The sequence below is a fragment of the Asterias amurensis genome, chromosome 5, assembly GCF_032118995.1.
Source record: "Asterias amurensis chromosome 5, ASM3211899v1".
In the NCBI taxonomy this organism is placed as follows: Eukaryota; Metazoa; Echinodermata; class Asteroidea; order Forcipulatida; family Asteriidae; genus Asterias; species Asterias amurensis.
Genome location: NC_092652.1, coordinates 26,505,646 through 26,530,424, shown reverse-complemented (window position 1 = coordinate 26,530,424; position 24,779 = coordinate 26,505,646). Strand labels below are relative to the sequence as shown.

The following is a 24,779-nucleotide window of genomic DNA, read 5'->3' as shown; positions in this document are numbered from 1 at the left end:
CAGAACTGTTTCTTTTTTTGTGAAAAAGCATCATATTCATATTTTAATTAACAACTTGTCAAAGAACAAATAATTGTTACAAGTTTAATTAATAACAGACTTTAACCATTCAGGAATGCCATCTGTAGCGTCCCAGTTTCCTCTTCAAAACTTATGTTAATAGACTATAATTTTGTTAAATCTCAGTTAATTGAGGCAAGGCAAACACTATCACTTTACGTTTAAATTCTCCATTCCATAAACACAAATACGAACATAAAACTAATTACAAACCATACCACCATCTGTTCTCGAATTCATGAAGCTCCTATACTACAATAAGTAGCTAAGAACAAAATTAAGCTTGCCAAAATAGTGTTACCAGTAAAAAAGACACTTATCATCTGAGACTGGTATCCTGTTTTTTGTTTAAGCAGCTCTATGAAATTCGGTCTTATTTTTGCATAAACCCATACTTTGGTTTAACTGGTACCCAGTAGTGAAATTAAGATCTTGGTTCGTGCACATAATACAAGTGAAAGTGTTACCAGCATATTGTGTTTAAAAAGCCCTCAAATGTAACTCACCGAGGAAGTGTTTTATTCATTAGGAAGAGGTCATTAAAAAATGTCCTACAAATTAAAATAGTCTTCAATCTACATTTGTGTAACATTTTTACAGTGTGTACATTTATTATACACTACAGTTTTAAACTTGTCAAACTGTTTGTCTAAAGTGAAATGGAGTAGTCGTGCAACCGACATCTTTACCCAACACCCAGTGTGTGATCGATGATTGATACATGATCGAGGAGACAGTAGAAACAGCTGGAAATTTAATTTCTTGCCAGTCAGTTTGAAACAACTTTTTGAGATGTCTTCATTTATCTGCAGCCCTGCAAATTTTTTAACTATTTTTTTTATGTTGTCTAGTATTTTGACTTGTTCTAGGTGAAGGAGTTCAGTGCAAAGTGCCATTTAATTGTTCATTGCACAACTTTCAACGTTTTACAATCTGTAAACCAAGTTTATGTTCCTTCCTAAGATCACCTGTTTTATTCTACTGGTGATTTTCAGACTTTTAAATCCATCAAAAAACTTCTCCAAAAGTTTTATAACATTTTCAAACATATCCAAGTAAGTTTTTCGAGGACGAGCTTGCCAAAAACATTGCGGAGATTATAAACAGTCAATACACTTTGAGTAAAACAGTAAACACAAACGCTAGCTAGACAAACGGCTTACTAATGTAGATCGATTTCCATTTGATTAGTAAAGACGCTGTACAATGAGCACAAGTTGATAAAGGCTTTAGACAAGAATCAAAAGGCCCACTCAAAAAACATTTGATACAATAACATTTCAAAGCCGTTCACCACAATTTACAAGTGTTCTCAGGTTTTATAACTTCCTGCTTTAGAAAACACCCCCAAAGAACAAACAAAGAGACGCTTAAATTTTATAATACCTTTGAAAAATGATTTTGCCCCACCTTTTAATTTTTTCAAAACATGAAGAATGCTTTGGAACAAATTCAAAAATGCTTGAAACCAAAACAGTACATGTGGAGGTAGTGGGGCTTACTCAACCAAAATGTTTTAACTTTTTACATATTTACACTTTTGTTTTAGAATTATTTACAAACTATGCACATATTTACATTATATTTTTTTCATATTTTCTCTGTACAAGGAATATTTGTAAAGTTGAAACGAGGTTACAAAAGAGTGAAAGAAAGATTAAGTGGAGAGAAATTCAATGTTTTGTTTTTGATGTTCATTTCAACCCACTGGTATTCAATTTAAAAAGATGAACATGTGCAACAAAGTGATTGTCTTAAATGTGCTCTCCAAAATTTACAGTTTTGACACAATGTCTGCAACCTGCAACATGTATGTTTAACAGAATTCTTCACTTTCACCCCCCTGCAACCATAACAAACAGAAATTTAATTTCAGAATAAAATGGACATAAATTAAAAAGCATACAGTCTGACTGATTAAGAGCCACAGTAAAAGTGAAAACACTTAGATATGGATGAACTTCTAAAATATAATCTTTTTTAAATTTACGTAAGTAAGAACACATGTTGTGTTTTGTTAAGAGTCTATTTTTCAGTTTTCTTATCCTTATCGGGAGTGGTGCCATTTCTAGGTACAAGAAACATGCTTCCATCTGGCATCTGTTGCAGAGTGAACTCATTAGGGTCTACCGGATCTCCGTGTTCATCACACATGTTCTCAAAGACATCACGGTAGAGTTGTTCATAACGGGACTGCATTTCGGAAGTGTCCTTGTCAATTTGGTCTCGCTCCTCCACCAGTTTTTCCTTCTCATCCTTCAAGTTGTCGATGTCTACCTCTACAGAGACCAGCGCGTTGATCTTCCTCTTGCGGCAGTTTTGCGCAGCAACCTTGTTCTTTCCACGACGACGGATATCTCGGATCAGGGTCAACTGGGCATCATTAAGGTCGTACTTCTTAAGAAGGTCATTGAAGGCATCTACCGGCAGACCGATGATTTTGTCGATTGGCACTGGGACTTTGAGAGACCGGGCGCGCTTCTCGTCGCGAGATAACTTCACCATGTTGAGCTTGTCGATGCGTGATGAGCTGTTTTTGCTGTGGTTGCTGCTGCGGTTTCCATTGGAGGAGCTCGAAGACGAAGCATACGTGTGATTATGTTTGACGTTCTCAGACTTTGAAGACTGGCTGTTGTAGCTGCTAAACGAACTACCGCTATCGCTGTCACCACCACAGCTTGATCCACCTGCACAAGACAAAACCACAGAGTAATAATTATTGTTAGTCAATGAGTTTCAAAAGTCAACTCTGAAAGCACTTCAAGGTTCAAAGCTAAATGTCAACAACTTCGGTTATGACTGAATGTGGTATTTCCTTGTACCACAGACAAAAATTTTTATTTTTAGGGCTTCCTACGTAATTTGAACTATATTATAATAATCATGGCTAATTTTAACAAACTCATCAAATTAGAAAGCGATTCCTTAACTACATTTTGAAAAAAAAATCCCAACTTTGTTTGATTTTTCTAAAAATAAGAACAGAAGTCTATCAAATGCATTGGAAACAGGAAATCTTTCAGTAGAATCTCCAAGGTCTATTTCAGAAGTCTATTTCATTTTATAGTTCATTTGTTCCTCTTCAAGGGTGTGTTTTGCACGATTGCAAAGGGGTAGAAACCAGAAGTTAAAAAGAAAGGAAAAGGGTAGAGAAAGGAGCTGGGTATTGGGGGGGGGGGAGGAGGGGGATTTCAACTTGAGATTGCCTTACCTCTTTGCCTATGGTATCCGTAGCCACCCGATGACCCGTTCAGACCATGGCCATCTAGGCTTGCATTGTAACCTGTAGCTCCTTCAAGACCATCTTCACTTGTGTGATATGGAGAACTTCCTTCACTCATGTCTTCAAATCCAGAACCTGTGAAATACAAGATATATGTACATCATCAATTCCAATTCTTGGAAAAAATGAAAGAAAAAAAATAAAGATGAATTTACTTTGTATAATTATTTGTGACTTGATAACAAGCCAGAGGAGTGTCCGGGTGTCTTTTGGACACCCTCTTTTATCTGTCATTTACATGAAAATGTATTGCAAGGGAACAATTTGAGAACCCCCTGTGTTTAAATTTCAAGCAAATTTAGACACCAAATCCTGGCTTAAGTACCTTGGTTAAAAACAAACTCTGCATAATATATAATAACTTTTTTTTATCATTAAAATTTTACGTTTGAACCTCCAAAGAGTTAACAAAATGTGATGAAATGAATGCAAACGGATGAAATACTTACAAGATCCTTCAAAAGACGCGTTTGAGTTGGTCTCTCCAAAAGCCTGCATCACATTGTGGATCTGTTCATCGAAGTCAAGGTCCATGGGGTCCACTTCGTCAACGTTGGACGAACTGAGCAGCTCCATTAACAGTGAACTGTTGTCAGGGGTTTCTGTTGGTATTGGGAGAGGAGTTTCCAAGGCGGGAGCTGGGAGTCGAAGTTGCTGCTCTGGGAGTAGAAAGCTACTTAGATTCAGACTCTGTTGAGTGCCGTTAATTAATCCTGTTGGTGACCCTGAGCTCAGACTGAGATCGGCAAAGTTCGATAGAGGTGAGAACACTTCTGGTGGCGGGGGAAACTCATTCAGTCTTTGTGGATCAATGGGAACTATATTTCTGGGTGTGGTCACCGTTGCATTTTGAAGATTGACATTCCCGTTTGTGGTGGCGTTAATGGCAAAGGCATTCTGGGTGTTGTTCTGCGTTTGGGTGATGTTAACGTCGACCATACCTTGGTACGGCATCCCTGGTAGCTCTTGAAGTTGACTCGTGAGTTCTGGAATTGAGGCCAAGTCTTGCCATCTTTGTTCTTGCTCGCGTGGGCTGAGCGAGTGATGCGGAGGTTGGTATTGCTCATCTACGGGCGTGGTGGCCGTCGGTAGGTATTCATCTTCAAGAAGCTGTAGGCAATCTTCCAGGGAGATGTTACCATCGGGTTGGACCGGTACCTGAGGAAGAGTCGGCGGGGATGTCTGTTGAGGAACAATGTTCATCCCTGGTGGGTTTGGTACGTACTCTCCAGTCTCCCCGTCAATGTTGTAACCAAAGTGCTCCCATGTTGATTGCTGGGACTTCAGTTTGTCGGGGTGCTCCCCCTTCTCAAGGAGTAGTTCTTCCTTGAGAGCATAGGACTCGTCTCGGGAGATACCCATGTCAATGTCCTGCCTCCAGAGCGTCTCAATGAGGTCCATATCCTGCATTCAAGAGAAAGATAAGAAAATAAACATGAGTTTTGCTATCGTAATAAATTCAAGATAGGTAAATTTGCAGTGATCATGGCAATAAACGCAATACAAACGGTGAGAAAAATATTTAAGGCAGCCACCTCGGACCAACATGCTGCTGCGTTCAGCGACAACCTTCAACTGACAACTTTACTCTAAAGCAAGTTGTTCTGAGCCCCTAGTCCTAGTCTAGAGTGTAAATACCAATGAGAAACTTTGTAAAAATTTCACAGGCTTGAATGGTTCAATTACTCCCAACAATTAAAACTACTTGATAAGTACAAATACGGAAATCCAAGGGAACAGTACAAAGCAATTGAAGCCAAGGCAACCATGAAGTAACTTCCAAGTACTTTTGTGTAAGTAGTGTTTGCTCCAAGTCCTTGATACAACAATAAAGGAAAAAAAACATGACCTCCTTCTGAAGGTTTCTATGGTCAACTATAGTTGTATATTAACACAGAAATTATTACTTTTAAAAGGCAATCATGCGTCAATCTCTCCACTGTGAACTGTCCAGCCCTTTTTCTTAAGTAAATATTAATATTGTCCAAAATCCATATATGGCCTAGGTCAAAGTTCAATCAGGGATTACATGTTTATCTAGCCTAACACCTAGAAACGCTCAATTCAGACTTTGGCATATTAACTGCAAAGGTGTAATTTATGTTGAAATGTCAGTCAGCTGGAAGGATTTTCTATCACTGAGTAATATTTAAAAATAGAGATTTGTTAAAAATGCATTTACAACAACACTATAAGAAACACAGCGGAGAGCAGAAGTGTAGCAAAAGAAAGGAAGTTTGCAATTTGTACTAAATTACACAACAGCGCCCCTGAAAAAACAACAAATAAAGCAAGTCTGTTTTTTTCCTGAACATAAAACACAAGGCAAAGTAAAAAGATAAACTTGTTGGGATCCCTTCCAGCTTCCATTTTTGGGCCGTATGGATTTAATTAAAATGTTTAACGATGATAAAAAAATTAGACTTTGCACATCATTTATTCTTGTGTAATAAACCAAATAACCAGGGGGTCTGTACTTTTTGTTTTGACATTTGCAATTCATAGTAGAAAATAGATTCATACACTACGAAAATGCAAATTAATGTCAAAATTAAAAGAAATGAGTAAAGAGACCCAGATTTTGTGAAAGTGTGCTCAAAAGGGTTCAAACACTGAAATCAAAAATACTTAAAAAAAAAATGTTTCTGACGTTGTGTGTAACATTGGGAAAAAAACAATGGTATTTGAAACCAATAATGGTAAAAAATTTTTTTAAAATAAACGGCGATCATTTTGAAAATAAATACTCTTCCTTATCTTTTTTACTCAGTCTTACTTAGGCCGTTTATCTATTGCCGACTGCGACTGCGGCTGTTGCATGCTAGGGGCCTCCTATAGCCGCAGCCGTTAATTCAGACTTGGCTTATATTTTCCTGGTTTTCCTTGGATAGTTTGTAATTTATTTCTACGTGTTTACCTCAGGACTTAAATCAGTATTGGTTTGCGTAACAGTGCCATCAACGGAATTAGGGACAGGCCCAATAGCCCCAGTTCCCTCTGAAGCTTCTCCGTTGTTGTTGTTTTCATCGTTGTTGTTATTATTATTCGGAGCGGATGCCAAATTAGCGAAAGGCAAAGAGCGGACATTGTTTGGCTCGAGCCTATCCAGAAGCCATGTTGAGATATCTCGGTACCCTTGGCTGATGGGGTACTGATCTTGATCCGTGGACAGCGTATGAAGCTCTCGAAAGGCAGACTGGGCCCGAAGGTCGTAATCAAGATTTTTAAAGTTAACATAGTTCCCATCGTAAGAGTTGTAGAAATTGTGGAATTGTGTCTCTGTCAGGGCTGCGCTTTGTCCAAGTAAAATGTCATGAATCTCAGGCAATTGAGTCCCAAGTCCGCCTTGAAGTTGTAGCTGCATAAACTCATCCCAATCTACTCGAAGAAGGCTCAAAATGACAGCAATGGTCAGGAATGGATCTCTCCATGGTTTTTTTCTAAGCATGATGACTGATTTTCAGAGGACAAAATTGAAAATAAAACCAAATTAAATCGCCACCGTTCAGGATGTACTAAACCGAAATGTTAAGTAAACAAAGAACATATAACCAGCAACTATGTCCCATCCGGCTTTGTTTCCTTTTGTATGGCTGAGTTCGGCGGATCACGCGACGTCCATACCACCAGAATGAGAATGATTCCAACTGCCGTTTACACAAAGCAAAACACCGTCACAAGAGAGCCGTTTCACGGTCACAATTCGAGAAAAACACCGGTATTACGTCGAGTCTGCTTGCCGTCAAAAACAAGTCTTTTTCCTCCACAAAAATTCACCAAAGATGACAATTTAAACGCTGCTAAATACCTGGGGTAACTCTACAGTTACGTGAACGTGATTGTACGAGTAAACAAAGTGCTAAGCCAAGGTAGAAATCTGTTTTCTTCCGTTGTTCGCGTAGATACACGTCTCCTACACACACGACAGACAAAGCGAAAAACAGGAGTGTCGAACAAGGTCGTCTGAGGATATTTTTAGATTATGATGTAATTGACCCGCGCATGCGCATTGATACAGCCAGGAAGTTTCTAGAACCGCGACCCCGAGTGACGTAAATGCAAATGAGCACGCGCTAGGCAGTAACTACTTTTTCAATGGGGAAATACTTAGTGCCAATATTTGTTTGTGTTCGTTTAAAAGAAACTTGTGTTGAAGATGAAAGGGGATTTAACAAAAGCAAATACGCACACAGCATTCCCAGACCAGGGCATGAATTATTCCGGAACGGTTATTGTGATAGAGCATGCACCGCCGGACACGAAACCTTTTTTTCGGGGCTGCATGGGTCTTTCATATGCCTTTTTACCAACCCCGCCCAGTTTGAATATCCAAGCAATGCTAAGCACAGAAAATAACACTCAGCAAAATAGATATCTAACCACGGTATCGCAATAATAACTATCATATCACGATAATTGCAATGCGATTAGATTGCACTAAATCTGCACATTTTTTAATGGCCCAAAGAATTAGAAAAAAAGGAATACAAAATATTTGCAGCGGGCCTCGTCTCTACGTCCGTGTCTAACCTGAACCATGGTCCAACTCTTAAATTAAATTTGGCTCAAATTTTCAATTTGCTTGATGAATTGAAACATGGACGACCTTAAATCATGGTATACAAACCGTTATTTTTGTCAATGACCAGATTTAAAAATTGCCAGTGTTGGCATGGCCACGAGCCAACACGCATCCAGGGGGCGGGGCGTAAAATACCCGCGTAATCACCTGATAATGAGATAGGCACATCACATGTCCGTCCCATGTGACTGGATGTTTGTTTGCAAACCAAAACGTAAAACTAGACAGGTACATTGTAGGCCTACATGTACATGAAAGTGTACATACTTTGCGTAGACGCTTACCTGTAACCTTTACACAGCATCAACAGCAGATAAATCAATGTTAAAATAGAGGGGTGTAGTTGATTGTTCAGGATTCCAAAAAACTCTAAAAGTTGGTAACTTACAATATAGGGCCTAAATGTCAAGGTAATTTATATGTTTAGATTTTCTATAAATAGACGACACTCTTTGATTGCTCTAAAAGCATACAATTTTTTGCAACATTCTTTATTCTTTCCACAACAAGGAAGTTCCGCAAGGCCTGTGATTTTCTTTTGATTTTAATGACGTACATCACACGGCGCGCATGAATGACTAACTACCGGCTCACAGTTTGATCATATTTGGAAGTAATTGTTGAATGGCGGAATATCCCAAGTTTTAACCGATTAAAGGCACCAGACACCTTTGGTACTAATTGTCAAAGACCTGTTTCTCTGGGTGTCCTCCATCACATTGCATAGGAAAATCGTGAAAAAGTTGACTCAATTATTAAATTGCAAGAAAACATGAAAGAAAAAAACACCCTTGAGGCAGGAAATAATTATGTGCTTAAAGAGATGTCCACTAAAAGGCTTCAGGCCTGATACTTTTAATATTTGAGTGAGAAATTCTTTCACAAATACGTTACTTGGAGGCAGCCGTTTCTAACACTGTTTTATACTAGCTATAGTACACAACAACTCTCCATCGGTCGTTACCAAGTAATTTTGTATATATGCTTTATTTGATAAATTTTTAATAGTAACTACCGAAAGTGTCCATTGCTTTGAAGGGCTCTATGAAACTGTGTGTTTCCGCAACAATAAAAGTGGGAGTTTTGATCCAATGAGTCACTTGCGGTCCAGTACATGACAGAATGTCATTTTTAAAACAATGAACCGAGTTGATGTTCAGGTTAGATATCCTTTGTTTGATGTTGGTTTTAGCATAGAGCAAGGAGTTTTAGTTTTTTTTAGGAAGATATTCATCCAAATTGATTTGGAAAAAAACCTCAATGTACCTTTTCACAAAGAGTATTACGTCAAGGGTTTCATATCCCGAAGTATTCTTATGAACCAAACTGTAGGCCCCACACGTTTCATTGTTTACAACAATTAAATATATGAACAACAAAATGCTATTGTAAAAATCACAACCAAAATTAAATATAAAAAGTCACTTCGTGTTATCCATACCCAATGAATAAAGAATAACATTGGTTAGGATTTTTAATGAACAATAATACATGCAGTCTATTGATTTATCAATCGCAAATTTTTCTATTTTTGTCTCATCTGATTTGTGCAGATAAATCCTACCTCCATGGGTAAAACGTCTTTGAAGAACTTTCAAGTACAATAATTGATGTTACATTGAGTATGGCTATGTTTTCAGTTATGGGAACAACTTTTACAACTACTTGATGGTGAAAAGCATTGGTAGAAACTGCAAGAGCTGCTAAACCAATAAGTGCCACATCATCAACTTTCTTGTCATGGACACATACTGAAGGCAATCTCGTCACTTGGCCTTTGACCTCCATCAAGTTTTGTGGTGACCTCGGAGGGTCACACAGAAAATGTTCTTGAACTTTCATTATGACAAGAATTTGTAGCATAGTGATAGCTCAAGTCAATTTAATCTGTTGGAGTTGTCCTTGCAACGATCACAACTATAGCCTCGGGACCAATTTCATAAAGCCTGTGAGCATTAAAAAATGCTAAGCACAGAAAAATCCTGCTTAATAACAGAACTGGTTTCCAGCCAAAATTCCATAATGTTTACTATTGTTGCAACTGGTGCTCCACTCATTTGTATGCTTAGCAGAGAAATTTGCTAAGCAGAATTTGCTAAGCAGCATTAGGTTGCCACCTGAAAGCATTGAAGCAAGCCAATAGCAACATCCATATCCATAATCTCAGCCATGCAACCATTTGAACATCAGCCTACTCTATGGTAAGCTCAATCAAAGTATAGAAATAATAACAACACAACATTTTTAATAAGGCCCTCGAAGTAACTTAAGGTATTGTCAAATTGTTGAGAAAGCAAGCATGAACATGTGTGTGTTTTGAGTTTCTGCTGGAAGAGAGTGATGTTGTTCATTTTCCCGAAGTCTTCAGGAAGTGAATTTCAGAGTCTTGGTGCTATATTTACCCATGGGAGGGATGGGGAGCAAAGATATATGAGGATGTTTGCACACTTTGGTTGCAAGCATTCTCATGTTTGTCCCCCACATTCTTCTAGGCTCCGCCCACAAAGTGAAAGTAACAGACAAAGTTCTTGGTCCTTTCCTTGTATCAAATAACTGGACACGTCACAAAAAGGTAATAGAATGTCAAATCCAAACGTCAACTTAGAAGCAATGTTTTGATCATCTAAGATGTTAGATTCATCATCTTTTCCCACAAAACAAGAATGTGTTCTAAGAAACACAAGTTGGAAGGATGGAGTATGGAGGATGGAGAGGAGGAAATGCATATATCAACTTATTATTGACTCTTCTGGTAATTTACGAACTGTTGTTGCCATGGAGATAGGTGATGCTGCCGTTTTCAAACTTTTATTGGACAGATAATGATGCACCAAATCAAGTTTGAGTGAGCTTGATCAGTCTTCTAAGATTACCAGTTGGGTACTTGTTTTTTGCAAGTTTAGTGTTTTCAGGATTTTTTAAAAAGATGCATGAATTCAAACACTTGCTACTAAGGAGGTGACTTTCAAAAGCGACCTTGAAACGTGGGGGTTCGATATAATGTCTACTTATAAGGCAAATTGTCACTAGAAGTGGTCTGAAATAAACTATTGATGGAGTTATTCAAATCTATCTCTTAATCTGATAACAGGCAATTTGGGACAGACTAACTAGCATAGTTTGTGTTGGCTTGAACTTTGATGCAGATAATTCTGATCACAATTTATTTTTAGTGTTCCCTGTATTTTTACAATTACAGACTGGTGTTGCTGTTCTCTACACAAATACCATATAATATCAACTAAGTAATAAAATGAACTGCCAATAATATGGCGATCTGGAAACTACTCACAGTAAATCTGTAAAATACACCTGTGTAAAATTAGACCATCTAATTAATTGATTATTCAGAGACACAACATACACCTGCACCATGGAGGTAGAATTCATGCCTGCACTATGGTGTTGCCAAACGGTCCACGTCCAATAATGGTCACTCCATTTTGTTCTGGTAGTGATAGAGGAGCTACCGGGGATCGGTATTCTATGAACAGAATATAACTTATATTCATTGAGCGAGTTATAACTCTGTTTCTACCTCCATGCTAATATCATAAGTTTACGTGTGAGACTGTGTAGTGTAGTTCACATACTATTACTACAGTACTAGACGTCCGTAGAGTTCCGCTCAAGTTCCCATTGACTTCAATCACATGATACAAATCGATAAAATTCAACGGCACAACTTGACAATCCCCCGTCACAAACACAAACCTTACCTTCTCATTGACTAAATCCGATTCCTCTCCAACTTCCATTTTGTCTGTCATTATGGATTGTGTCTGTAATACAACGTCCATGGTGTGTAGTTTGTGCTTAAAATCTGTAATGTGTTCGTTATCAACCATGTATGTTGTGTTGCGACCAGCCGGCCCTTGCGAATGCTGTTTAACTGCTATAGTTATATTTCGTAGTAATAACAAGATACCATTCGCTATGCATGGAGCCTTCAGCCTTTCCAGGTCACAATATTATAATATCCAATCCACATAAGCCACGCCCCCTAAACCCTCTATCAACAATCTAAATTAGGTATCGCAGCCTGGTACCTTAGAAAAAAGACTGGTTCGGGTCGCAGCATGCAACCCCCCCCCCCCCCATGCAGCAAGTAAATGCTGTACTCTGACCCCGTTTACGATAACGATACCGGAATGGGTGTTGAATTAAATACCCTAATGAATAATTCATAAGCTTGGTGGTATTTGTCCCGCCTTTACGGACGTTACATCATTTGCTTGAACGGCTATTGGCCGTATAGTAGAAAGGCTTTCTGAAAATAGAGATGACTTCATTAAAAATTGTGTACATAGTAAACGTAATGTACATTACATGATACATGATGTACAGTACAAATTTTACCATACACCATACATTGAAGCTGTAAGGTATGTACATGTGCAATGTGTACATGTAGTTTCTGTATGCCAACCATAAGCTGACAGCGCAGAGTTTGTTGGTCGATTTTTTGTCACTAAAGTTTTGCCCAAAACGCTGCTATGACGTACAAAAAGGTACAAATTTGAATACTTATGCCTGTAAGGCGTTCAACGTTTGTTTTACCAATAATTATTATAGTGCGCTAAAAAAAGTAATTACGATAATAAATGCTTTTGTAGAAGGCATGATCAGTTTATGTACAAGTTGCATGACATTCCTAAAGCCAATTATTTTATCTTTATTTAAAAAGATACCTTTTAAATATGTTTAGCTTAATGCTTTGCAACGGTACCATTCTTAGTCTAAAAATCACTAGTGCAAATGCTTTGATAAGATTTTACAAACTCACAGATTATTCTTTGCAGAATGATTTTACAACATATGTTTTGGTTTAGTAAGCAAACCAATTCATGTTCCCCCCCAAGAGTGTGGTTCTTGGTTTAAAGAGCAACTCCGCCCCCAAAAAGTCATCAACAAAAACAACACAGTGACGTTGTAGCCCATCGCGGAATTCCCACAGACAGAATTCCTGCCCGGACTGATAGCTCATCCCCGGGAAACTGATAATAACAAAACTACTAATATGGTCTGTGTCATTAGTGCTGACTATTTTGTTCTGACGTAGAAGTTTATTATACCTGACCCTGAAAATTGTTTTGAAACTGTCGATTTTAAAAGTGTATTCCAACCATCAGATAATGCAAGTGTGAAATAAAAACATACGATAGTTTTACTTGTAAAAATGGCAAGTTCCTCACGGACTGTGATTTTTGTGTCAAAGTTTTCGTCAGGCACATCTACTTAAGCTTCAGAAGGCACGAGGGTTACTATGTTGCAAAATTTTCCTTTTTGTTTGTGAGAAAACGTTACTCTCATCATTTCATGCATTAATAATTAAACCATTATAATCGGAAATTTTAAATTGAATTGAAACTGACCACGGACTGACCATGGGCCTGTGGACTTGACAATGGGGGAGGGATGCGTGTTTTCACCGGCGTCCTAATTTCGGTTCGTTCCGGTAGATGCCTTTGGGTCACCGTGTAGTCCAACACTTCGGTTGACCCGTACTTGCTTGCTACACCATGACCAGAGTCCTGGCCAAATAATTTCCCCTTCTACTGGGCCACTTTTCCCCGAAATAACCGGAAGCTACTTATTATTTTCCTAAATGGCAGAACCATTTTGGCGTGACAATGGCAAGAATGTAAAGTGTCTTAGCCCTGGCGTGCACAACCCGGCTTAATTTGCATCTTTTTGAAAGTGTCCACTTTTAACTTTCTGTTCGATACAGAAATCCACGGCCTGAGGGTTTTGCATATAGTTGTGTAAATATACTAGGTCCCTGCTGTATAGTTTAGTACGAGCCAACAGGACCCCCACGGTATACCCATATGCAAAGTGTCGGAACTTATAACGCCCTTACGTTTTTATCAAATTATTTGACAAACCTAAAACACAACACAAATAATGTTCATAGAAATTACAAATTGAAGTGAGCTACCAAAAGAGGGCTACGGCTTTAAAAGCATTTTTTTTTCTGCTGGTGGAAGCTTCTCAAAATGCTTTGTCAACGTAGGTGGAATAATGCCGACAACCCTTTTCAATTTACTGAACTCATTTTGTGGTATTTGCATTAGAACATTGTGTTACCGTAAACCTTTCCATATAGAACGAAATTGTTACTAAGCCAGGGCCTACCTGTAATTTAAATGATATCGTTATCATAGCGCCCCCAGCGAAGAAGGCACCCGGCAAACCCTGGATATGAGTAATAGTTCGAGTTCACGTTTGGGTGTATACACCAAAGTTCTGATAACGAGATACATTGAGTGACAGGTGGGAAGTTAGGGTGGGGCTGGGGTGTCGGTAAAGCCTAAAATAATGGTCCCCAGTGCACGATCTCGAAGTTCAGAATTGCTCTACGCCGTCAGCCAGAGGGGTCCCCATTGGACCAAAACATGTTGTCAAGGGGCTCCACACTGACGCGCCTGAATTGTCCCTTGCAGCTAACGCGCCCAGTGATTGCATCGCACTCACGTCTTTTTGGAGTGTTGTAGTATGGAAAGGTTATCATAAAATAACCATTATATTTTTGCAAACCAATGTAGGCCTACTCTATCTATGGCTACGGCTAGATTTTCGCAGTACAGAGATTTGCTCCATGGTTGAAATGCAGAACGTAAGTTCCTTGTTGTGATGGGATGGTTAAACCCTTAGCAACAGCCGTAGCCGTAACCACAGTCGCCAATTATCCATTGCAGCTAATGCACCAATGTGATTGCATCCCATGCACATACTTTTTGTTTGAAGTGGTAGGAAAGGTTCTTATGACATCGGCATAGTGTTGCAAACCACTGTACTAAGCCTGTGTCAGAATTAGCGGCTACAGCTGGCTACGGCTAGATTTTCGCGTCACCATGCATGAGGTGTAGGACGTCATCAGTTACACCCTTAGCAACAGCTTTGGCCGCAACCGTATAGCTGACAAATCGGAAACGGTCATTTATATTGGTTTCCAGGCACAATGTGAGACTTAGGGGAACGCTAGGTGGCAGCAGACTTGTATCCATTGTTCTGAGTAGCAAAACTATGAAAAAATGACCAATGTTGTAGCAACATCGCATTGTTTCGTCTACAGTGCCATCACAACCGGAAAAAACGCAAGCGGATAGAAGCTGCTCTTGCTCAAAGTGTTTTGTTTGTAAAGGAATACACGAAGCCATTTGTTTTTGGATCCTTTCAAATATTCACGTCTTGAAGAAAGTGGCTTAGCTACAGCACTGCGAGAAGCTATACGGAGAAACCCTTACTTATATAAGAAAACTCCCTTTGGGAATAATGGTTACACTGATGCGTGCCTTCGGATGTGGTTACCGAATTGTGCTTTGAGTGTCTTGGTTTTTAGCTTACATCCTTCACTTTTTTTGGTTCAGGATTTTAAGGTTACATTAAAGATGTCATGTATGATTTCAGACTAGGCCTGTCTAGCCATTGACAGAATGAACCCAGTTACCAGTAGGCATTTTTCTTTGACATGAAGAAACCTGTGCCATGACTCATGTAAAAAGTGACGGGGACTTATGACCAAGTTCCTGGTCAAACCTGTGTCAAGAACAGACAAGAAGCCCGTCCACGCGGCCACCTGTCTCAGACGATCACTCAAAGGTCTAAACTTGGCACAGACCACAGCCCGCAAACAAGCCTTACCCCTCAATCCATGCTTATCTCCGGCTCGAAACAGAGCCTAGGGATACATGGTCCTACTGCAGTATGATGTGTTAGGCTGATGGCATCATAATTCTTCAAGTTCTAAGTTGTTCACAAGTTCAGGCACACAGGCTTAACAACACAAAACCCAAACCAAACGTTTGGAGTGGATTTCTAATTCCACAAAGCTTCGAGCTCCACATTAATATTTTACAACGTTGTGAAATTATAGTTCACTTATGCTTAGTTCATAATAATATAATAAGTAAAGTAAATAAAAGTTGTTATGAAATGAAATCAATGATGAATACATCCAAGTGTGGGGATTCTCTGATTCGAATAAACCCTTTTGAAAAAAGGACACCAAGTTCCATACTCAATGTATATCTAGTCATTAGGCCCCAATCTCTAAGTTTGTGTAGATGCTCTTTTTAAGCAATGACGCAGAGTAAGTGAGCGTAACCATGGAGCTGTTTGTAGTCAAGTATCCTTAAGCCCCCTGCAAGCCTTGTTGTGGTCTACGGCTATATGGAGATTACGGTCTCCAACATTATACCAATTCCGTCTTTAAGAATGATCTTTAAGAGGTTTGCCCTGATCCCAACTCAACTATGAAGCACCCAGACTGCCAAGGCTATACACCGTAAGGCCGGTGACTCCGAACCCCAATGCCTCGATCGAGTTTGTCTAGGGCTAAAACTGGAACACTTATCAAAAATGTGTCTTATTTAAAAATAAATTCTTACTTGAAAGGAGCGTGACCCCAGACCTGGGGAAAGCGGAAAATAAAAAGGAAATTCAAAGTGATTCAAACATGAAAGAGAGATGTAAATTTAGAAGACAAAGCCAAGGGAATCTGAGTAGATGTGGTGAGACATTATCAGAGTGGAAGGATATCAAATCATGATAGGTTTTTTTCACTCTCCTGTCTTTCCAGAAGATGAAGAGATAAATTCCAGTCAAACTTTCGGAAATGTGGACTGAAGTCACGGCGGGTGAACCATTTCCAAAAGTGATGACAACATTACATTGGGCCACATGCTGTCGTAATTAGGTCTTGTTTGACAGTGCAACACCAAATCACACGTATCATTCCCGTAGAAAAAAAAACCTGCATGGAGCAATCTTCAAACAATTTTTGGCACAAAAACACATATTGCATAGACGATTTATGATCACTAAATAACCGAATAAAATTCGTTATTTTATTTTTTATAGTACTAACCAAAACATTAATGTGACGGTGTATGTAATGTGGTTAAAGACACTGGACACCGGTATTGGTATTTGTCAAAGACCAGTCTTCTCACTTGTGTATCTCAACATAAATGCACGGAATAACAAGCCTGTGTAAATTTGAACTCACTTGGTCGTCGAAGTTGCGAGATAATAATGAAAGAAAAAAACACCCTTGTCACACGAAGATGCTTGATTTCGGGACCACAAATTCTAAATCTGAGGTCTCGAAACCAAATTCGTGGAAAATTACTTCTTTCTCGCAAACTACGTCACTTCAGAGGAGCCGTTTCTCACAATGTTTTAAACTATCAACCTCTCCCCATTACTAGTTACCAAGTAAGGTTTTGCGCTAATTATTATTTTGAGTAATTACCAATAGTGTCCACTGCCTTTAAAGAGCATACAACATTACCAACATCCAGCTTTTTGCTCGACGTTTATAACAATATACATGTATAATTGCTGACTGTTTTCTTCGTGAGAAAAGAATACTGACGTCTTAGGACCGTGGTTCCGGGACACCATAAAAGTGAAAGCCCATTGACTCAGACAGTCATGACAAATAACAACTTTTTTCTAAATGAATTATTTGAGGCATAAATATTGTACCACCACCAACTTTGTAACTAAATACACAGTATAATAATTTAAGTTTTTTACTTGATCCCCAATTCCTATACCTCCGTGCTATTTGCTACGTCTTTAAACGCTTAATCATTATCTACCGCATCGTTCAAAGAGAACGAACAGGGGAAGACCCGTAGGGTGTAGTGAAACATTAAACCTCCGATAAATGACATGACTCTACCTGAAAACATCATCTGTAGCACATTATAAGCAGACATATAATCACCGAGTGACGTCAAGAAGTACTGCCGTCTATTAAGCCTTCTGCCCCCGGGACGGAATTGATGAATGAAACCGTCCAAGATCAACAGCTTCACTTAAATGGTGATATCCAATTGGTAATTACCTCGTACAAATCAAAACTAGTTTTTACAGTTCACCAAAGAATAAAATCAACCTGGCAATTTGCAAATAGATACTCACATGGTGTTACCGCAAACCAAATATTGATATCATCTCTCACCATGCAATGCCTCAAATCCCGAATATTATAGGTGGTATACGATCGAACACTTGGTACAGAAGTATAACTAACTGTTAGAACATGGATATGCATGACACGGAAGTGACACTTCGAAGAAAACAACAAATGCACGATGTAATCAATCCTCACTCTGTATAATCCACACCCAAAACATTTCGAACGCTAATTCAAAACCCACAAAAACATGTTCAATGTTGTGTTAACCCTAATCGAAACATGTCAATCTGGAATTTTGAAAAAGTGAAAATGATGATATCATCTGTTAGAAACTGGAAGGGTTTCGGGTAAGATTAAAGACACTTAATTGTCAACTCTTTCATTTTCTACATAGAGTTTCAAATCGGAATAAAAGCAGAAAGTTGTTATCACAGACAATCATAATTACCATAATTTAGATCATACAATAATTAGTTTATTTCGTTTAGCCAGCTGATTTTGCAACGCGAGGCCCTTTTAATAAAATTATTATATGTATATTGTAAGAAACAACCTGTTCACGATTTTCCATTATCTGTATTATACATGATTGGTAATGATAAAACATGATTGTTTAATTTTGGTCTGAATGCGTATACTGATAACGAAGTTTATACTGAACCATTTTCCCCTAGGAAATATTTCCCTCTGAAACACTGAGGCCATAGGTTAATTAGAGAACTCTATCTGAAAATCCCCCAAAACGCAACAACTATTTCAGTTGTTACAACAAAATTAACGACAAAACGTTTACAAGCTGAAAGTTTCCCATGGTCGTTAACCATACTTCAAATAACGGGTTTTAACCAAGCTTAAAAGCTTGAATTTTCACAGTTTTGTAGTTTCATGATGACACAAAACATGAACACTGTCTGCGACTTGTGCCAGCGTTACCAACAAAATACCTTAAAGTTGAAGTCTTATTCCTTGTTTTGGATAACTTAAAACGAAGCAAAGGAGGACAAATTTGTCAACTCCCTGCAAGGCGAAAGAGAAGTTATCAATACCACATGTGATTGACGGCCTCTCTTAAGATGACTTGCAATTTTTACTTGACTCATACAAAAATACTTTCGCCTTGACTTGATTTATGACTTTTAAGTTACCGGTTCGGAAAACAAGTCAGTGTATTGTCAAACATTGCCCCTTTCCTGGTCAGTGCATGCAGTGACTTGTACGAGCTGTATTCAAGTTTTCAGGGCCGGTTTGCCACATTCCTACAGAGAGATTTCAAACTCCGAAATATGGTGTTCAAGTTCAACATTTTTGAAGGTTCATAGTTCTACTCAAAAGAGCTGACCAACTCCCAGTTTCGATAAAAGTTTCAATGAAAGGGAAAGCATAAACAATATTAAACCATGGATGTGCTTAAAAACAATCTTGGGCACTCACAAGAAGAACAAAACAAACCAAAGAAGAGAACGGTGACGATGCAAGTTCACAAGTTCGAACGTTTTCTTTTGCAAACTAAAGAAAAGGCAAACAAAGAAATGAGATGCCAAAATGGCCGAACTTATTCCCGTTTGAGCCTTGATTTTAGTGGGTAAACCAAACCCAGATTGCAGCAACATGATGACCCTCCTCTGTGTTTTATTTTTCTATAAGGATCTTTTCATTTCCACTGCATACGGATAAAGGATGGTCGACCTAGGAATGCCCTCTTGCGGCTAGTAACACATCATCCAGTTATAGTTACGGACGTTTGAAACTTAAACTATACCTTTTTTCATGCAGAGGTAAACGGTCAACTGCTTTGAAGTTCGTGCTTTGGAAAACCATGGAGGTATAGAAACTAAGCGAAAAGCTGAACATAATTTATGTGAAAACTGTTTGTGTGCAACGGAATTAGCATGATTTTGGGTGATCTTTATATTTAGATATAGGCCAGTTTGATTTTGATTTCGTTAGTTTTGTGATGGAAGAAATATCTTTCCTATTGAATTATTGGTTATTCATGATGTTTGAAAGTATTGCGAGATTCACGATTGGACCCTCCATGTCATACACATCACAATTGGCTCTGACTAATGGAGGCCTGCTCCAGGTACAAAGGCAGCAACCTTTCCACAGAACCAGAACAGGGTCGAGTGTATAAATCCTGTTTTTATCCACCTCCTTGAAGGACCTGGATCTACAACGCAGGTTGAATCCCAGCCAAGAAGCTCTAATCCACAGCAAAGAACACCAAGCAGATAACCTCTTAACGAATTCCTCCAAACAACCACAACCACCAAAGAGAAAACACCAAAAACCGAAGTGGTTTCAACAACTCTATCTTACGGTTGCTTATCTCTAACAACTAAACACCTTTTCGGTACGGCGTTATAACGCCCTATACGGCGTTATAAACGCCCTATTAACCACCGTACTGTCTACTGAGTAAAGTACTTATGACAATTTTTAAACCAATGTCTATGAAAGCATGAAGTGTTCAAAATGATCAACCCCTCTGTGTTACCGTCCGTTTGCCAAGATGTTTGTTACTAGTTTATGGGCACAATAAGTTGACGCTCAAGTGTTGTTTTCCCACCGGTAAATATCTCCAACGCAAAAACCAATACAACACCATCGGTTTCACATTACACGTTTATTGTTTACAATCAGAGTGTTAATTAATACATTCAATTCAAAATTAAACAATCGGCAACATGTTAAACTGTTCAGACGACTACAATATGTCCGAGATTATGAGTTGGCGAGGGAGTCAATAAAACGCAAATCATGCCCAGTCCTGAAACTCTAGTCACTGACGATGGCGGGAACTCACCGGTCAAAACATCATAACAATCACTCAAATACATCTTCAAGTATACCATTACAATTAAAGGTTTACACAATTTAACCCAAGTCAGTGTTATTCTGTAACTGAATCTTTACAATTAAGAAAATGTGCAAAATCTCATAATTGAAATGGATTGGGAAATATCTGTGTCACTCACTCCAGAACGCTAACCTTCGAAAAGTACTATAAAAGCGGCTACTTCAGTTTTGAAGGAAGGGACATTTACCAGATTATCTTTGATGCGCAGATTTGATTGGTTCCGTTTGATGACAGATGGCAACTCGAGAGAAGTTAGAAATGTTAATGTCTGTATTTTGGAAATGAGAATATTTCGAACTGATATTTTCCAGCTGTCGCGTCATTAGGGCAGGTTGTTGGGTACTCCTAAAAATATCAGAAGTAGTTGTACTCATCAAGATCACTTCCCCTCTTTGAATAAGAAACACATTTCTATGATTTATTCTATAGCTTTCCTTATTGGAAAATCAACAGTTCTTGACACCTTTGGTAAATGTCAAAGACCAGTATTCTCACTTAGTTTATCCCAACGTATGCATAAAATAGCAAATCTGTGTGACAATTTTGACTCAATTGGTCATCGACGTTGCAAGAGAATAATGAAAGAAAAACTCCCTTGTTGCACAAATTTGTGTGCTTTCAGATGCCTCAAAATGCTTTAGGCCTGTGAAGAATTTTATTATTTGAGTGATAAATGACCTCTTTCCCAAAAACTACATAGCTTCAGAGGGAGCCGTTTCTCACAATGTTTTATACTGTGCCACAACTCTCCAGTACTCGTTACCAAGTTTTTATGCTAACAATTATTTTGAGTAATTATCAATAGTGTCCAGTGCCTTTAAGTGGGCATTTCTGGTGCGCATGGCATCAACATTTAGTATGAAAAACGAAACTACGGAAATGTGTTTTCCTTCTAAACGAAACGGAAATTATCACTTTATAATAGATTGGATGATAAAGTGGATCTAACAATTTTAACGAAAGAAGAGGTTTGAAATAATATTTGTAGAAAACGAAACGAGACAACACTCCCCCAAAAGAGATTTAATACACGGTTGCCCGCAAGTTTACTATTATTTATAGTTTTTGCAGGACAGAACCCTATAGAGAGCCATAACCGTTCGGGGACACCACCCGAAATAAACTAAACCAAACTATTCCTATTTACAAACATTTTTTTAGCGGGTATTCGTTGTTTTTTTTTGTGCAAAAGTTGGAAAATAATGTAAGTTCGTTTAATTTTCTCTTAGTCAACCAAACCTAAAAGTTTGGTTGACTAGGAGAATATTAAACGAACTTACTTTCTAAAAACCCACGATGTTCTACTTTTTACTAATCACACCAATAACAGCCAGGGTTACCCATGCAGCAGCCGACAGTGATTTAGTATAGGTCTAGTGTTGGTTGTAGTATGTGCTGGTTCAAAAAACATGGCTTAGTGGTTTTCTTCTTTTTAAAAATATTCACAGTTCGATTGAAAACTTAGTGGACGAAAAATAATTTTATTTAAAAAAAAAAAACCCACAATGTTGCATCTCTTCCATACAATTCCACGGATAGCCAGTGTTACCCATGCAACAGCCAACGGTGATTACAATTTACAATCAACCACGTCTGTGTTTGTGTTTGTGTTTTCGTGAATGAATTTGGCAAGACACAGTGCTGTGTTTAATGAATGGACGGCTTAACACCCTAGCCGGTTCTCATTTGGGACCAGGATGATAGGTGCGTCCGCTTAGCGGAAGAAAGCAACTTCCGAAGACTTAAAGACAGACAGAAGATGTTGCTGTCTCATTAACAACTAGAACACAGGCCTGTTTTTATGTCGAAATACAAGCACCAATATAACAAGTCAAAGGTTTACATAATCTGTTGAAATGTAGCCAATTTAGAGATGCAGATTTTGTTTTCTAAATACGGTAGCTCCTATGTTAACGTTATAAACTCATCATTCACACGTAGAACACAGATGTGTTTTTATTTCGAAACACAAGAACCATGGTCTTATACTTATGGAATGAAGCCATTTAAGAGGTGCATTTTTTTCCAGTGACTTCTAGACCAAGTAAACTGAAGAATATCAGAGCATTTATAACTGAAGACAATCAGAGCATACTGATCGAAACGTTGAGTCGTTAACCACCTGTTCTTTTCAGAACCAACACTGCAAACCTCTCTAACTAAGTTATTCTGCCACCATGCAAAGTTTCAAATCAAACATGTGAACTGATTTAAATTTATCTCAAGCAAATACACTCACAAGCAAATACACTCATGACATAGTTATCATTCATTATTTTGTTTCAACAAATTTGAGTTGTCCCACAGCAACTGACAAATATACTCTTAAAGAATAGAAAGTTGAGTATGACTATAAGGAAAAGATGTATGCTTTCCATTAAACATTATTTACATTTTCGGACTTTTACGAATAAGTCAACCTATAAATAACAGTCAGATCACATCAATTGACTGAACAAATATATTTAACATCGAAGCAATACAGACAGTAGTTCAATACATAGGAATACTCGAATAATTTCTCTAAACCGTCTCTGAAGACCGACACAGTATATTATACACGGTGTACTTTCGCAATAATAATTTGAAACTGTGAATTGCTTAACCATCATGATCATGCGATAAGACACTTATTGTAAAGTTGCCAACGCCCACAGCAGAAACCAATACCTGAGATTTTACAGAGAAACACTGACGGCTATACGAAAGGGGACAACAACAGTCTCACTAAAACGGGTTTCCCCAAAGAAGTTTAAACTAGAAGGTCAAAAATGATAACTCATCGTTATCATTTGAATCCAAGTTTCAGTAGCAACAGTTCCTAAAAGCATGCAGTCAATGGATGACACTTTCTAAGTAAAGAATGTGTATACACATTACATGTAAGTCAATTGAAGTAACATATTTGAATATTTTAACTGATGTATGATGTTTACCTTGCGTTGATACGGGTGGTAAATTCCATAAGAGTTGTAAGGTGCCCGTCGAAGTTCGCAAAACCTCGTCCCACACATACCGACTGGGTGTTTGTTCGTATGGTGATGCTGTTGTTGAGGCCTTTGTCGATGATGATAAAAAGATTTTCTTTGCTGATGTCGGCAAGACGAACGGGTATGATTGTACCACCAATCCATGGCGACTAAAATATAAAGTCCACGTTGCTTTCCGTATAAAGTAAGTCTCGCACAATAACTATATTCTCGCCAAGCGAGGGGCTGCCTCGCCTTTGAACAACTACTCCAAGTCTGCGAATACTCATCATGTATAGTCTACAAGCCGTCCTTGTAATTATGCAAATGAGCTGGCGGAGGGATACACGAGTGAGGCCCTACTCACTTTCCTGATTGGATTCCCGTGCAAATCAACAGGTCCGCATTACTCATATCCGTTGTGTGAGTTCGCGTAAGTAGTGCACGACGCTTGTGTGGTTTGAGTTGCTATGATTAAGGATGGTTGCAGGTTTCGTTTAAAGTAAGGAAGGGTTTGTGCCAAGGTAAGGGGAAAAATAATCACTGGCTGTGGAGGGCTATTTGCATGAACAACACGCAGCTCAGTGTAGTATATGCAGAACATCACTGTAATAGATGGGAAATAACGAAATGTATGGTAACAGAAGTGGCTGATTGGTCGTTTCCCCCTCCTCTAAGATGTGATAAATTGGATCTTCCTGAGTGTCCCAGGTTTATAGCAGTTTAATGTATACTGCCTGGGGGTACATACTGGGTAGTTCACTGTTGGGACCGTGTAATAATCCTGGAGGCTACGCCACAAATATGCAATTTATCTTACACTCCATCATTAAACAGAAGCTGCTTCTACAACAACCCAATTACATAATCTGTTTTGTTCCTATCCATCCCATGGAACCACGTCAAACAGGGAAATCCAAAATGGCGTCAATCCACCTTGCAGCTTTCTGTGGCAGTGTCTGTTTTGTTTGTCCATAGTTTACACAAGATACCCAAAACGTAAAAGCTCAGCAGTCGCCATCAATTTACCCGCCATTTTTTGAGAACTGACTCCAATGAAATGAGTCATTTCACTGGGTTTATTGACAGGT

At 38.5% G+C, this 24,779-nt stretch overlaps 1 protein-coding gene across 4 annotated transcripts; it reads right to left on the bottom strand.

The window, feature by feature from the left end:
- Positions 1–534: 534 nt before the first annotated feature.
- On the bottom strand, positions 535–23,869 carry LOC139937134 (endoplasmic reticulum membrane sensor NFE2L1-like). Of its 4 annotated transcripts, none has more exons than XM_071932140.1 (4): positions 23,656–23,869; positions 3,793–4,747; positions 3,272–3,418; positions 535–2,747 (listed from the first exon to the last, which is right to left on the bottom strand). In XM_071932140.1, the coding sequence occupies exons 1-4, from the start codon at positions 23,851–23,853 to the stop codon at positions 2,086–2,088; spliced, it is 1,962 nt and encodes a 653-aa protein (XP_071788241.1). In that variant the 5' UTR covers positions 23,854–23,869; the 3' UTR covers positions 535–2,085. The 4 variants fall into 4 exon arrangements, with proteins under 4 accessions (XP_071788241.1, XP_071788242.1, XP_071788239.1 ...); XM_071932141.1 differs by lacking the exon at positions 23,656–23,869 and adding an exon at positions 11,645–11,818; XM_071932138.1 differs by lacking the exon at positions 23,656–23,869 and adding an exon at positions 6,261–7,395.
- Positions 23,870–24,779: the final 910 nt, after the last annotated feature.

Coding starts and splice junctions, on each gene's coding strand:
- LOC139937134 (XM_071932138.1), bottom strand. CDS start 6,791: ATGCTTAGAAAAAAACCATGGAGAGATCCATTCCTGACCATTGCTGTC. Junction 4,748..6,260: donor ATACTGATTTAAGTCCTGAG/GTAAACACGTAG, acceptor TCTTGAATGCAG/GATATGGACCTCATTGAGAC. Junction 2,748..3,271: donor CGGATACCATAGGCAAAGAG/GTAAGGCAATCT, acceptor TGTCTTGTGCAG/GTGGATCAAGCTGTGGTGGT.